Below are 16,693 nucleotides of genomic sequence, written 5' to 3' on the forward strand. Positions count from 1 at the left end.
ACTGTGTATCTGCGTGGTCATGTGACCACACAGACAGTGGGTGGAAGCTTGCCTGGCCACATTGAGGAGCTGTCAGAGAGATGAAGGAGCACCCAGATGGCACTTCCAAGAAGCCGCCACAAGCCCTGAGGTTATAGGTGGGGTTCGCACTCTAGTTGTGCAGCTGTATTTGTATGTCACCTGAAATTCACGCCGACCTCACCCTCACTTCATGTACATGTTTCTAACACAGCCTAATTAGTATGGTTACAAGTTTCTAATTAACATTAACACAGCAGTGCTAACATGTGCGATATTTATAAACATGTTGACACATTCCCCCCCATCTGATTTTAGCGTTAGCGTGCTTACATTTGCTAGTTACAGTGCCACGAAACAAGAAACACAAGGTTGTGAGTTTCCTCATCGTTTGTCACAATAACATATTTGTGCCACATGACAAGTCAAGGGATCATAGGGTTCATGGTTACAATGAATGTTTGTACCAAATTGTGTGGCAATCCATCCAATAAGTGAGATAATAATGTGTAGGATTGAGGGACATTCATTAGCATACATTTAATAAAATATGTATGACTATTTTTTCATTAGTGTACAATTATCTCAAAATAGGAATTGGTTTCCCTTCATATCCAACAGGGAGCATTAACAACAGGGAATAGTTAACTTCAATGTTTCAAATGCGTTTAACAAAGAGCGGGTTAGTGTCAGGTTTCTAGTATGGATGTTGATTAAAGTGTGACAGACTGAGTAAACAGATGCGACCGTGAGAGAGTTTCTGAACCGGCCCAGAACGGACAAATCCTGACTCCAGAGTCTTCCACGTCTTTCAGTTGGATGCAATAAGTGTAAGTTCAGAAACTGATTTTTATATATTCTATATTAAATCAGACACTGATGGCACAGCGCTGTGTATTACATCCTTTTATCAACCAAACATTTGTTGCTCAGGGGGTACTTGGCTGAAACAATATTTTACAGGGGGTACATCACTGAAAAAAGGTTGAGAACCTATACGGACCAACATGCCAAGACCTTTATGCTTAGAGCCACACTGCTAGCATAGCTAACACATCCGGATGTAATTAGTTGAGAATACATTTAAATAGGTGATATTTAGGACTTTAACATGTTACCATTAGAATGATCACTGAATGGCATTTATTTAATGTTATCAGGAGAAAGACATTGTTTATTCATCAAACCAGTCAACTTTGGTCATTTAGCAACTTTAACATTTTGAGAATGCACATATGACAATGACAACAAAAGGTGTATGGTCTGTACGAAATAAATAGCAACATTGCTCATTTACAGCTTGGCTGGAGAAAAAAACAAAACAAAAAGGGTTAATCTTCATATTAAAAAGGCATACAGATAAGTCGAGATACTCATGAACTCACTAATTGCTCAACGAAAAAAAGAAATGCTCTCCTTTTTTTTAAATAAAGCTTTTCATGTTTAATATGCACCTTCAAGAGCCTGTTATAGTTAAATAAATAGAATGCTTTCCATTTTGTAACATGCACATCCAATTTGCCTGGGGAAAGTATTTACACTTCACTGATCATACTTGTCCAACACATTCTCCTGTTTTACTCTCGTCTAAACAACTCTCTCACAAACTCTCATACATACACAAATGTACAGTCACTCTTGCAGACATGCTGCACCTATTTACTATTAACACAATATCTAAACCTATTGAAAGTGATCAAAATGCTAACGGTGAACATGGAAATCCATGTAGTGTAAAGAAGAAACAGTCCAAACACCACATCTTAACCAGGGGACAGGGGCTTACAAAAAGCTTTAGTTTACAATTGATCATGCACTGTATGAATTCACTGTGTCATTTGGTTTGAGAGTGTGTAATCAGTGGCTTCAATATCTACTTGTTTTCTTTACGGGACCAAAGAAAAGACTAATATCTCCTGTGACAGATAAGCAATCCTACTGAATAATCTCTAACAATATTTAAGTCTTTTCCCCAGGTATTGCCACTGTCCTACATCAAGTGGTTTTACTATCTTTGAGTATTCAGCACATAACCAGGAGCTACTGCAAGGTTTCTTCTGTAGTGTCCGTGTTGGTGTGGAAACTCCTGGCCATTGCGCTTTAGGTTGAGATGGGCAGTTTATTCTTTGCTGATTTGTTTCGCTCTTCTCTTTCATGATGCAAAGTAAGAGTTCTGCATGGAGTAGAGGCGGTCGATGGGGTTCCCCACGCGGGCCTGCATGGAGTTGACATCCGACGAAGCCATGAAGCAGTCGCTGAGGCTGGTTAAAGACGTGTCGCTGTCTATGTCATGGAATGCAGAATCATTACCTGTGAACGATACGGAGATAGCCGTCAGGATTCGGTGGCACAGGCGTCATTCAACAGATACGCAACAACAACACCCCACTCTGACTGCAAAATCAATGCAATCTTATATTTGAGATTCATAGCAGCGTTGGGAAATTAGAACTACTAATAGTCACTTTGAGAAATGGCTGTTGTGTGTCATCACAATTGGAAAAGCTGTTTTGTTCGATATCAAAGCTCACTTTTTGCTGCCCTCGCTGGGACAATTGCGGTGTATGAGGGAGCATGTAAACAAGGGGCATCCTCCTAAAAGATCTGGTTAATAGCAACTGCTTCCGCCTTTCATAAAACCTCAACATGTTATTTCTCTGGAGGGAATAGTTAACTTTATTACACTCTGGATCTTAATGATAGTGTTGCACAAAATGGGGACAGTGTTTTGAGACATATCTTTTAATGCCTTGCCAATATTGTTCTTTTCCCCAAACCAAAGGAGTGATGAGACTGGGGATTTGGGTTCTTACTACCGAGATGAACTAAATGGAGGCAAATTATAAGGACGTTATGAACTTCAGGAAATGGTCCCTCTGGGGCTTGTTGAGGACATCATTCAGAAATGTGTTATTCCAGTTACATCCTGTGGACTAATACTTGATTGACTTATTCCCCCTCCTTCTTTGATTTCTGTGTGATGTAGGAAATAATTAAAACGCAAAGACTTGTTGTTTTCCCCTATTGATTCATTAGCTCACACAACCCTCAATCATTGTCAGGATTGCACTTCTTCTCAAGCTGTCCACACTGACCACATGTTTTTACCACCAGTGGAAAACATAATCAGTAACAGGGCATGTCTCCGAGGTGGAGGCGGAGAGTTAAAACTATTAAACAGATTTGAAAATAAACTTCAAAACCCAATAGCTTCTGAGCGTGCGTGTGTTATCTCATGTGGGAGGAGAAGCCGCTCGTACGTCTCTGTGAGCGGCTTAAATCAGGGGAGCTGTGGCCTGAACACATGTCCCCCACTAGGGAGCTATGAGGTTGATCAAGGGACAGGCATGTGTGCGCTTTTTTTTTTTTGGTTTGGTAGAGAGGGAGAAGGTGGGGTGGGAGTTGGTGAATGCTCACCATATGGGTTCATGTGGTCCCCGGGCATCTGTGGGGGGGTGAGTCCCTGTTGGAACGGGTCTGTACTGTAACCGTTCTGATCCATGGCGACCAGCTGCTGCTGCGGCGGAGCCAGCGGTGTGAAGGAGTTCATCATCCCCTCCATCCGATTGGACATCACCTCTGCAAGACGAAGAGAGCAAATGGGGAAAAACATTACAGAAAATGAAAAAAATAACTTGGGATGATTTAGCAAAAAGCAAATGGAGCTGCGCCCAATGGGCTGAAAGGTGTGGTGGACAGGGGAAAAACAGGATGATGAGAGCATTTACAGTAAGGACACGTTTCTTGGTAATCTTGGGATTCCCATCCTAATTTTAGATCTTCAAACTCACCTAAATCTAAATGTCTGTGCCGTCAGAGCAAGAACCTTGGACGATTAAAGTTCTGGTTCTTGTAAAATAGACACAATACCCCCAAATACCTGGATTGCTTGGCTGCCTCTGTTAGTATTTCCATGGAAACCAACAGTAGTCTTTCCTGTGGCTTCTCCCACAATTCCCTTCACAAACACACTGCTCTTGGCTAACTGACTTGTGAGAGAGACACAAAAGTCTTGTGGCTTCATCCCTGGAACCCCCCCTCCCCCTCACCCCCCCCTCCCTCCCCTCCCCCCATTCAGTGGCCTCACAGAATGACGTCTGCCATTAATTTCGTTTGGCTTCCAGAAAGACTTTCTAATGCGTTTAATGTTTAGTGTTCTTGTTTACACATTGACATGTTTGTAATCTATTATTAATCTGTTATTGAGTGCAATTATTGCACTGAACTATTTTCTCGCAACACATTTGACTTTACGGCCTCATATTTTCTGATTCTGTGTTTTCAATGATATTGCAGTTTAGCAGACAACAAAAGAAACACTCATGTTCAGCGGCTAACTAGATTTATGTCAACATTTATAACAATGTATTGCTGTGATACAAAACAACTTAAATACTCCCATCTGACATGTTTTATGACAAAATATCTGCGTTAACTAATAATTTGTGTCTGAAAGCACCTGGGTAAAATATATTGAAATAACATCTACTCCTTCTGCATTGTGTAATGCTGCTCTGCTTCCAGTTGTACTGATGTGATTTTGCTCGTAAGCACAGATTAACTTTCTCCCTCAGTGTCAAACTCTGCCCAGTGAAGCTCATGCAATAAAATGAAATGACAATAAGCAAACTAAGTGAGTGAAAAAGTCTTTCAAAAAGGTAGAAAATGTTCAAGAGAAAAATGAGAATGAATATCTAGCTGCTAAATAGTTTCCCAGAGAAAGAGCCTTGAGACAATGATCTTCCATTGTGTGTGCAGGGTAAGTACAGTCTCGTACCTTGGCCAAGTCTCTGAGAATTCTGTTGTTCTTGTTGTTGCTGCTGTCTTCTTGCCAACTTCTTCATCTGAAACGGAGGAGTCAGAGTGGTGAGGAACCCCCAAAACTAACATGGGCTCTTTAATTTAAAAAGGATGCTCCTCGCTGTTCACCCTCAAATGAACTGCACAGAATCCGTATCTGAGTGCACTTCATTGTCAAGTATCAAAGGTTTTCACAAGATAATAATCAAAGAAGAGGAGGGCGTAGACATTTAATGCGAGAGTGAGCAAGATTTGCAACTCCTGGTGTTTTTTTTTGTTTTTTGTTTTACATTTGAGAAAGGAATGCAGTGATAAGTTTAACACGCATAGTTGTGGTGATTTATTAGCTGGACTCTAAGATGGAACAAGGCTGTTGTATGCGGACGCAACATCTAATTTATCCCGTGTCAGCTGCTCTCACCTTAGCCCTCTGGTTCTGAAACCACACCTGCACCACCCGAACACTGAGTCCCGTCTCTGCAGCCAGCGTCTCCCTCACCTGAAAGCATCAAGACAAAAACATTTCCAGCATCACACGAGAAAAAAACACTTCACAGCACACTGAACTACTTTGCCTCCTTAACATATCTTCAACATTTCCTGATAGGCACATTGCTTCTTTGATTTCATTGAACTGTTGAATGAATAGTGGTTCTTTTTGGACCTCTTGGTTAATGCCTCTTCAAAGCCTAGGACTGGGTCCAGCGCCTGTTTTAGGGCCCGGGCTATGGAAGCAGTTCTCCTATCTCAGTATGACATTTGGTGCAGGCTGTCTCCGTTACACCAGCCTGCCTCAGTTAACACAGAACAGAATGCTGCTCGCCACTTCAAAGTGAGCTCTGAGGAGGGGGAGCCTTTTTTAATTTGAGAATTTAATTTGTGAAACTACTGTAGGGCTCGTGGTCAAACACAGTCCAGGGAATATTACTTTCTTTTTTTTCTCCTCACAGATTATTTAAGCTTGGTCTTACCTTTCTGCAGGGTTTTGAAGACACCTCAAAGGAGGCCTTAAAGGCCCGTCTCTGTTGAGTGGTCAGGATGGTGCGTGGTCTTTTGGGCCTCCTGGGATCCTTCCCATCATCCCCCTTCCCCTGGCCTCCTATGCCTTTCTCCGGCTTGATATCCAACTCCTCATCGTCGCTTTTCTCTGCAGAGGGAGACATTTTTCAGTGTCATCAGCACAAGCTTGAACTAACTACACCCTTTAGCCAGTGACAGTCTGCTGATAAATATATTTCGTTCTTCCCTATGTCGGGAGATTCACACACCACAAGTGCATAATCAAAGGAGACATGTGTTTTTGATACTTTGTTATCAATTTATTACAAAAGGAAAAGGCTTACAGAAGTCTGCAGCTCTTGCTCTTGGAGAATGCAGTTAAATATGCACATTTGTCATTGAACTGGACACTGCGTCACATGTAATTTATTGCACTCAGCTTTGTCTGATTTACACCAAATCAATCTCTGATAAGAATACTACATCAAATGCAACATGAAAAACCAACACGAGTACATGTGACAAATGCATCTTCCACAACACAGCAAGAAAATCCATTTCAGAACTTAAAATAATGATTGGATTGCTAGATTTTTACTGTCAGCAGCAGGATATTACAGTTTTAGGTTGTAAAATCGGTGTCATTTTTTATGCTTCTAACATACCCTTAAAATGTAATAACTGTGTTATTACATTTCTCATATTAAGAAAATGCCTGTTAGGTAATTTTAAGTCTTCTTGCTGTTTGCAACTGCTATATATATATATATATATATATATATATATATATATATATATATATATATATATTAATTATTCTCCCAGAACAATTCATTACTTATGGAGTAATCCTAAAAATGAATGCAATGATTTTGAGCGCCGATGCACTGAAAAGTGCATTAAAACAACATGAAACTTGAAAACTTGTGACACACACACACACACACTGTAAAATGTATCCTCTATTGAAGGCAAATTCATTATAATTTTACTATTTTAGTCTGTAGCTTAAAATGGAAAATGTGTTACTTAATTCAACATTATCATTATCATTCTGCATCTTAGTTTTACCTACCACAAAGGCCACAGCGCTATGTAAACATAACATCAAAATTAATTAATTAAAATAAAAACATAAATTATCCATCTATGTAGGGCTGAAAATAAGTGTTTCCTGATCTAAACCAGCAGCTTTGTTCATAAATCCGAATGATTTTGAGGTCTACAGGCTGTCAGGAGGAGAGCACATGATGGCCCAGTGTCTCCTGGTGTCTGGTTCTGATGAGTGTCTACATTTCTCCTCTGAAAACCTACATTTTGTCTGTCGCAAGCCGAAGTTAACCTCTGTTCATGTCAACATTTTCTCCATCTTGAAATCCGGAGACGTGCACAAAGGACATGCCTGTGCGATGCACTGGGACACAACCGAACGAGGAAGACGCAGAGCAAATATTCCCACAAGTTGACAAAAGTTGACATAGGCACAGATGTATTTGACAAATTCCCCGCTTTTGTGCATGTTTAAATGTGAGCCAGATGGTAGTGAACAGTGAGGCTTGGCGAGATGCCTCATTGTGTGTGGAGGCTATAGGCGAGGAACACTAGAGCTGATAAGAGCGGAGGCGCAGGCTTTCTGCAGAAAGGCCCCAAATCCCTCTGTCACTCACCATGATACAGTGATTTAATTCTTTCCAGCACCAGACCCTGCCCACGCATGGAGATCCATTAATACAGGGTGGCTTGGCTTCGTCCTGTTTCCACTTCCTACTGTATCATAAAACTACGCTCCGCTCTTGAATTAGAATGCTACAAAATCAGCCATTGAAAAGTTGCAGATGGAGTCATGTTTTAGAAGTTTTTACTGTCTGGGCTGCACATGCAAGATCTCTGAATGATCTCAGATGTTCAGCAAATTATTTGACAAACTAGTTTAAGGACAACTTAATAATTATTTTCTTTAAATATTAGTAACTAAAACCAGTTTGATTGAGTTTAGATTCATTGCGGTGGATGTCTATGTTGGCTACCACTGTGATGGAACACAGCGTACAGAATACAGCACCCTGGTGCCACATGATGATAACACCACCGTGTCGCTCTCACTCTCGTGTGAGAGGGTGCGGAGGGCTCACCTGAGTCTGAGTCATCCGGGCTAACCGAGCTGAGTAAGTCCTTCTCCCTCTCATAGTCGATCTTGCACAGCAGCTGACCCTCCTTCAGGACAAACTCGTCGCCCTTCCTCAGCTGCCGGTCGCACACGCAGCAGCAGAAGCAGTTCAGGTGGTAGACGCACTCCAGGGCGCGCATCACAAACTCTGTGGGGGCAATTTTTTCCATGCAGCCGCTGCACTTGGTAGCAAACAATCTGTAAAACACGAGAGAAAGAATGATTACAGGTGTGCTGAGGACACAACAAATGGCGTTGTTTAAAGAAAACCTTCCTCTGAAAGAAGAAATAGAGCATTTATTATTTTGCATATGAAAGTTTTAATTCATAAGAAATACAAAGTACACCCTGGCTCACATCAGGAAATGATGTGGTTTTGTTGCTACAACCGTCCTTGGTCTCGTATGAAATGTCACGTATAGTGGCTCATGTTAGGAAACTTTATAGATAATGCAACTGTAACATCAATACTCTTATCTTCTTTGTACTATTATACTATATTTGAGCACTTTTCAATATCCTACAATTGCTCTTTGTCACCACAATGGCTGCTGTTCAGCAAAAGTAACAGAGGATCGCTTTAAAATGAGACTATGTCTCTTAAGAAAAGAAACAACACACTCTGTATCTCTCAAATGCAAAGCAGAAATGATAAGCCATATAACGCATTGTTCCTGTGAATTTATTTTGTCCCGTGGCTATTTTGGAGTTGCGCATAAAGAGTCAAGTTGGCTTGCTGATCCTGCAGGCAGTCAATGAGGTGACTCCTTTTGGCAGCAACTCATCTGTTAAAATTTCTAGGGTTTTGGGCTCGGCGCTGCGTAATTCCATACAAGCTCAGTCATGGGCACCCAAACCTCCTCACAAATCTAAAAGAGAGGCTGGATCATGTTCTAGTGCAGTGATTCCCGAAACCTGATAATCCCAATCAAGCCTTTGCTGACAATCTACACGTTTCTCTCCTATCCACGACACTCTATATGCATCAGATACCATATCAGAGACCATGCTTCATTGCTGACTACTGGGCTGCCCTCTGGTCTGTTCATATTTCATCGTACCGTCTAATATCAAGCCTCTGTGGTACAACACTGCCTCTATCACCATTTCTTCGACAACACCTCCATCTTCTTTTATATCCTTTCAGGAAGATGTTTGCATTGTTTTATTGGTGACTGAGAGGCATTTAATTTGTTCTCTGTTGTTCAGAAGAAGCCACATTAAATAAAGCAAGAAGGCAGGGAGTGTGGTTGATCTTGTCCAGCCGTAAAGCTGGATTTATTAGTGGCCTCTTTGTTTGCCCTGGTCTGGAAGACAGCTGGCAACCGCCTATCTATTTGTGGTGAACATCTATTTCATTGTGCAAGGCAGGGAGGAAGCAAGAGGAGCAATTGACATCATCTGCTGGTTCAGGATGGGGATGAGCGATAGTGATGAATATATTGTGTAAATATGAGCGGAGGGAAACTAAAGGATGGTTTTGTTATGGTAATGTTGTTATAGGTGCTGATTGAGTACTGATACCGTGTGTGTGTTCATACGTGTAAGTGCATGTGTGTGAGCAGCTGTATGCACGCTGGAAACAGGATAGTGTTGTTTATGTTGTTGTCTATGCAGCGCTCTAAAATAATTGCTTCCCTTCTGCTCATCAGGTCACCATTTAAGTTTATGTTATCCTAATTACATCCCATCAATTGAAAGATTATTGTACTAGATCCTTTTATTATGATCATCACCTGCATCTGGCACTGAAAAACAAATTTCTACCATCATGCAGGAGCAAAACAACAGAGATATCAGAAGCTGGCACTCCCAGGGTTCATAAAATCCTTTAATCTTTCATTTATTACAATAAGTTAAGAAGATTATTATTCAACTATGGAAAAAAAACTCAAGGATAATCCCTTGAAAAAGAAATGTTGGCATGTTTCTCAAACAAGCAGGGTTCTAGTTTAAGTGGCCTGCCAACCTGAATCGGTCTTCTAAACAAACCTCCAAGTTTGGACGCTAAAAAACAAAAGGAAAGAAACCACACTACTAATAAAAAAAATCTGCAAAAAAAACCTTGAAAACTAAAAAAGGAAATCTTGGACACACTCTTGTAGAGATAACCTGAATATTCTGGGACTTGTTTCTAGTTTTTAGGGGGATTAGTGTGTAACATGCTGGGATCAGGGAAAAGAGGTGATGAATCTGTCAAGACAAGTTCCCAGCTCTAACTCTAATGTTTAGCTAATGATTGCCGGCTTAGGGCTCAGAAAGAGAGGAAAAAGTTGAGGAAATGACTTGTTAACGCGGTTTTGATACGTCCAGGGCTCCGCATTCACCTACGACCGCTCTCTCAAATCTTCTCATCTAGATGAAAACATTCTCATTCAGCACTCTTTCCTTTCTTCTTTCTCCTCGCCGCGTCTAATCTTGTAAGCCATTATTTTTCTATTTCCCCTCTCTGTCACTTTGCATTATTTTTGCTGCTGTAATTCCTATTCGTCCCTTCTGGAATCTTCCTGTCCTGCTTTGTCCTCGGGTCTAATCCGGACTTTCTGCCTGTTTTCAGTCCCCGGTCCCCATTATCAGCGGGGTTCAGATGGAATAGCCATGCATGACGCCCCTTCTATGGCAACCACACCTCCACAGGAAGGCAACGGCGACTTTTCGGATGGGCAGAGAAGGCCTTTGAGAAGCTGGCAGCAGAAGTAAATCCTTCTCTAAGGAACAAGGAGAATTAGCAGGGAGCAGTGGACTAGGGATTTAACCCTACCCCTCTCCTTTGAAAGGCACAGTCAGTCCCACTCCTGCGGCTAGCCACAATCAAACAGAGGAGGAGTAGGGAGGTGGCAGTGGGGAGAGGAGAACACAAACTCCCTGAATGACACAAGCAGTGGATTGTGGAGGAGCCTAATCCCACTTTAATACCTTTCCAAGTTCAGCTGCTAAAGAATGCTCTTTAAAACAACACCACTGTGTGAGCAGTGAAGGTTGACCAGGGGGAGGCACGCCATTCAACCTCCCCAACATTACCTGATTAGTGGTTTGAGGACCAGGCCAGTGGGCCAAGAGGAGACGATGTAAATGATGATTTTACATATATATGTATATATATTTAGAAAAACAATAACCATAGCGGAAGGGGAGACTTCACAGCTCTCTGTTAAACTCTACTGGTATACTAAAGATATCTAAGTGCTGTATTTGTGAGTGGAATCAGACTTAAAGTGATTTAGGTGATCATTTACCACGTTCTGCCTCTACTTGATCCCAGTGACCTATCACACTAAGACCTGTATTCACCCCAAATCCACTTTCTGGACATTCAGCTGCTTGGGTAACATGACTCCCAGTGTGGCAGTGGCAAGCTGCTCAACTCCTTTAAGCTAGTCTGTGTATAAAAGACACCACAAAGAAGACCACCAGCATGACAACCCACATCTCCAGCTCTCGCTTTTTCCTCCTCCCACACCTGAGCGCACAGATCAAGTGATGAGACTCCTCCTGTGTGGATCAATGGCCGCATCTCAAGCAGAGAGAAATGTCAATATTTACCCAAGGCCTCCCCAGAACTGGACTCGTATATAAGAAGAAAAAGAGCCCATCTCAGCACATACCATACCTCCAGAGGAACCATTACATCCCTCTTTTTAATCCTGTGTCCATATGCTTGTAATCCCTTGTCTGTTCTTTCTTACGTTATCTATAGTTCTCTCTTCCTCTCCATGACAGATTATCACACTGTCGAGGCTTGTAACACCACACACGGTGTGTTTTTAGCAAATGCAGAAAAACACAGACAATAACAAAAAAAAATAGCATTATGAAGAAGACAGAATCCATCAGGGACTTGCAGTTGTTTTGTCTGATGAACACTTCAGCCGAGCCAAGTGTAGCTGAGAGACTTCGGCCTCTATGCTACTCTTCTTCCCCCCTTTTTCCAGGCACTTTGGAGAACTATGCACTCTCCCTTTGAACAGATTATAGGCAACTTAAAGTGTGACAACATCTTAAGCTCTCTCCACATGTTGCCAATGATTTCCCTTCTTCAGACATTACATTTAATGCTTCTGCCGCAGTGATAAGCATCAGGAGGACTGGGCGGGATAAAAGAAACCCAGAAGAATAAGAGAGAGCAGAGGTGGGGTGGGAGAGTATGGAGCTGCTTATGGCGCTTGATAATCATGCTACATTTAGCAACACGTGCAACAGTCTCACCTCCCCTTTCGCTATTGAACAACACTCGGAGAAACACCATAACAATTTAGGGAAGAATAGCCCGGGCTATTATGTCACCGCATCCCTTCAAAGACAGAGGGGATGAGGATTATCCAGGCAGCAGCTGTAAGCTATTACTTTGAAGATGGGCTCTTGTGTTTGAGCAGGAAACCTGTGGCCATGCCAATCAGGGCCGAGGTGAGAGATGAGGCCCGGGAGGCAGGTCAGAAAAGGGCCTCCGGGCAAGACGAAGGGCATGTTGAGCAATCGGTCAACTGCGCACGCTTGATACTTCCTGATTTAGTGGCCTTATCTCGAATCAGGCTGCTGACCAAGACATTTCCTGGTTGCTTTGCTTTCAAAGCAAATGTGAGTGTTAACAGAATAGTTAGCGGCTTGAGGAAATACTCTCATTCACATTATTGCCAAGAATTGGATGATACGAGGGATACCGTTGTCATATCTGTTGGCTGAAAATATGGCCACTGGCCACAGTCGATTCTGGCATTGTCTGAAGCTAACGCAATGTGCCTACCAGCATGAAATAATGATTAAACATGTTCATTCTTGAGCTTTAGAGGTGTGGGTGTAAGCATTTTGTCATGTTTGTACCCGGTTTCCAGTATCTAAATTAAGCTAAACTAAGCTAAGCTAACTGTCTGCTGGCCGCAGACAAATATTTACCAACAAGATAGAACAGTGATCTCATCTTATTCACAGCAATAACGCATATTTCTCAATGTCTACAACTATTGCCTTCATATTTTCATATACCTCAAAGTAATTTTAACGCAAATTAATTAATAGCTAATTAATTGTCCACATTTTCTTGTCTGGAAATGCAACAATCTACGTGAGGGAGAAGCAGCAGAAGTCTTTGAACTGTTAAACAGCCACTTCTCAGCTACTCGTGAAGTACGTCTTAGCATGTGAAAAAAGGTATCAAAAGGTATCAAAAGCGTCAGTTCAAGAGAAAAACATTTGATGCCCAGATGTTAAGGCAAACCTTTTCAACATCATGAAAATGACTTTATGTATGGGCTGCTGGCTTAGACGCTGACGACACTGGTTTAAAAATAGCAATCTGAACTTCACTAATACAAGTGTTTGATTGCTTGCAGAGGGACGGATGATAAAAGTAGATTCCAAAGGTTTCCCTTTAACACAATAGATGTGCATGTGTAAATAAAAGCAGCTGGAGCATATCCTGATTCATTCTTTATCTACAAGGTTAAAACAAACTTTTGGACTGCGTGAATTGCACGGTAGAAGAAAGTGTGGCCGATAATGCTGTCTCAAATGATCTCAGTAGCTGACCCTGTTTCATAGAATCAGCATTTCTCTTTGGAGCATAGATTCATGGAGAGTAATGAAGCAAAATAAAAAGTGCCATCCTTTTGCTCCCAAGGGTCAGCTCCAGTCAGCTCTAAAAGCTGCTTAATCACCATCCGGTGCTTACTACATTAGCATAATAATGGCCTTTAAATTGAGGCTCTTTGTTTTTTAATTAAACTCCCAGCAGGTAAAAGTAAAACACATTAACGGGAGATGTGTACACCACTAATGGCCCAAAGGTGCCTTCTTCATCACGCAGCTCTGGCCACAGGGTTCTGCTTGTTCCCCGCACTGAAGCACAACAACTGGCTGCCTGCGAGCTCACAGGGGAGGAATGAGACGAGCTGATTGCACTTTGCATAGCAAAGAGGATAGTGGAGACGTGCTCGGTGTGGTAGTGTTTGCATACGCACCTGCCCTCTATCTCAGAGGGAACACACTTAGTAATAGCTGCTGAGCAGAACTATGGTGAATCTGTAAAAAGACGCTGGTTACAGTTAGTCTGGAGCGAGGTGCTTACAGGTTCGTATCCCACACGTCCGTTATTGTGAAAATAAATATGGCTACTTTATTTCTATGGCAGCATGAGCTCCTATGTGCAGGAATGTGCTCAGACGAGTCCCCGGCCAGACAGACATCCCAGGCATATCTGTACATAACGCTATACCGCACAGCTGCACAAAGAAATCCTCTAACCCTTAAGTCGTCATTCAAATGATCTCATTCCAACAGGCTGTGTTTCCCAGATTACTCAACACTAGTAGTACAGTTTGGAGAGGATGAGGCGCTCATGTGCATTCTGATCGACTGTACACGCATAAAACACATGCAAATACTGTGCATATACACCTTTCATCATTTTTGACTCCAGCAACTACGAGATGGGGTGTAACTGATGCTGCATTATAACTATATGAAATACGACAAATATATGTGATAAGGCTACATACAGTCCCCCACTGCATGTTCAATACGAAGCTCCAAGAGCAACAGCGGTATGCCGAGAATTGTCTCGCAGCATCAAGCGACCAATGTATCTGCTAATGAGTCACTAGGAAAACAGCATGGAAATAATCCTCCCCAGCCACACAGGTAGAACAAAGCTCATGGAGTGAAAAGGACAGTGTATTGGGCAGCAGAGGAGGCTAAGTACACATCTAAATACAAGAGTAAGCAGGCAGCACACATGATGCTGTTTGGACAGCTGGTGTTCCTGAGTATGTAAAATGAGTAAAACATTGCATTTAGGCTCAGTTTTTAAAGCTCACAACAAACAATACTCTGGGCAACAGCATCGGGGGTGAAGGGGGGGGGGGGGGGGGGGGGGGATTTATGTATTTCTATTACAGCTTTTTTTTTCTGCTTATTTGTATTATTTTTTTTTACCTGTTCCCAAAGTGGAGTTGATCCTTGAACAAATAACTGAAAAGTCTGTAAATTACAGGGCTGTTATAAAGTGCTCAGCTCTGCTTTTTGTCACTCCGGTAAGTGAAGCGGTTTGTTAGGACCGTCGCCGCTGGAGATGTGACATGTTTACAACACGGTTGCCTCTAAAGCAAAACGCCAAGAACTTCACTATCCTTCCCGTTAAAGCACCTGTAAAATCATCTGCGCCCATTTGATATATTTCTTTATATGTTTTCCATCACTGGGTCTCTGTCCTTCTGAGCTAACCCTGCGTGAGGTGGAGCAGAGCCCACCATTAAGGGCTCGACCCGCCTCAACGAGCCACAGTGAGTGATTGCTGCCTTCTGGAAGAGCTGGGAGAGTGGAGAGGGATGGCTACAATAATAAGTGTAATGGCTATCACATGTTATACAGCTAGTGCTGACTAACTGTCCCCCAGATACACAAGGTTTATCTTAAATTAGAATTATTTTTCGAATGAGACTAGAATAGAAATCATGACGCTCATGGGGAAATAAGAACAGTTGTGGTCTCATGTCCAAATAAAAATAAGTTCCAAAAACTAGATGAATTGATGAAGAGTAAAGAGTAAAGTATCATACTTTACTTTCGTTATTGTAAGAAAATAGATGGACTCATCTTTCTAGATTCAGAGCTGGAATGGTTAAAAAACAACATTTGGATTGGAGGGCCTTATAATTACTATTGACCCAGAGGTTCTGGGTCTAAGAAATAAACAAACAGTAATATGAGGTGCTCTAAAGCACAAGTCTGCAAATATGCAAAGACAGGGTCTGGTGGAGAGCATCACGCTTTGGCTTCTTTTCTCCACTCCTAATCTGTGGGCCTACACAATATTAAGACGGCTTTGGAGCCACTTGTGACCCAGCTGTGCACTAATGAAAAATTCCACAGCTCTGTGCAGAGGCCATTGGAGCTTGACCCCATTCCACCCTGAACCAAGCAATGTCCATCTTGAGGAGTTTACTAGGGCTGAAAGATACTGGATTAATAGGTAGCAAAGGAGGAAAGAGAGACAATCTGGGAAAGACTGGAAAAAGCCCTTGTGTGTCTTCCCCTTTTTTCTCTTCCTCCAATCTTAAGTATATTGGTGTGAAGTAAAGTGTTTGCCCAGGTTTTAATGGGCAGAGATGATCTGGAGATCATTGTGATGGAGGATGTTGGATGAGGGGGATCTGTTTATTTAACAGAGATTCAGTCTAAGCCCAAAATTAGTTTGGGGGGGTGACAGCATGTGAGGCAACTAGAATTAGACGTTGTTCACAAGATCCAGATTCATGCATTTGTGATCCTGCTGCCCTTTTTGATTCTCTGTCTCTGCATCTTAACCAAGACAAAAGAAAGAAGACCAGGCCGGGTAAAGTCTGCTGACTGGATGAGGATATACAGTGAACAATTATAGAGTAATGTACACCATGTTAACTACTCAGATAAGTCAATAAGCAGTAGTCGTTTTTCTAAGGATGTATATGTTTTGGTCTGGTCTGCCTTTCATTATCTTGTCCTTTTTTTTCTTGGCATTTATTTATCTGCACTAAAACTTAATTTATAGAACACCCACATCAGCCACCCACTCATCTCAACAATCAACCACACAGATACATAGTGGTGCAGATAACATCGAGGGAAATAGCAAAGCGACTTGAGAGGAAATAGACAATAACTACAATGAAGATGGTGCCAAAATAGAACAGAAATAGCCTGTTTTTTTCACGACAGATGGACAAAACATTATCTCAA

At 41.9% G+C, this 16,693-nt stretch overlaps 1 protein-coding gene across 2 annotated transcripts in view; it reads right to left on the reverse strand.

Moving 5' to 3' along the window:
• Positions 1-2,170: 2,170 nt before the first annotated feature.
• The window catches only part of lmx1bb (LIM homeobox transcription factor 1, beta b), a 42,892-nt gene continuing 28,369 nt past the window's right edge, over positions 2,171-16,693 (reverse strand). The window contains exons 3-8 of one of the 2 annotated variants that reach the window (XM_034541939.1): positions 7,950-8,182; positions 5,790-5,965; positions 5,240-5,317; positions 4,796-4,862; positions 3,436-3,597; positions 2,171-2,328 (exon numbers count right to left, since the gene is read on the reverse strand). In XM_034541939.1, the coding sequence (XP_034397830.1) occupies positions 2,171-2,328; positions 3,436-3,597; positions 4,796-4,862; positions 5,240-5,317; positions 5,790-5,965; positions 7,950-8,182 (874 nt within the window). Of the gene's footprint in view, positions 2,329-3,435; positions 3,598-4,744; positions 4,863-5,239; positions 5,318-5,789; positions 5,966-7,949; positions 8,183-16,693 lie in introns of both variants that reach the window. The other variant, XM_034541938.1, reaches the window with a different exon arrangement.

This window comes from Cyclopterus lumpus, chromosome 9, assembly GCF_009769545.1.
Source record: "Cyclopterus lumpus isolate fCycLum1 chromosome 9, fCycLum1.pri, whole genome shotgun sequence".
Classification (NCBI taxonomy): Eukaryota; Metazoa; Chordata; class Actinopteri; order Perciformes; family Cyclopteridae; genus Cyclopterus; species Cyclopterus lumpus.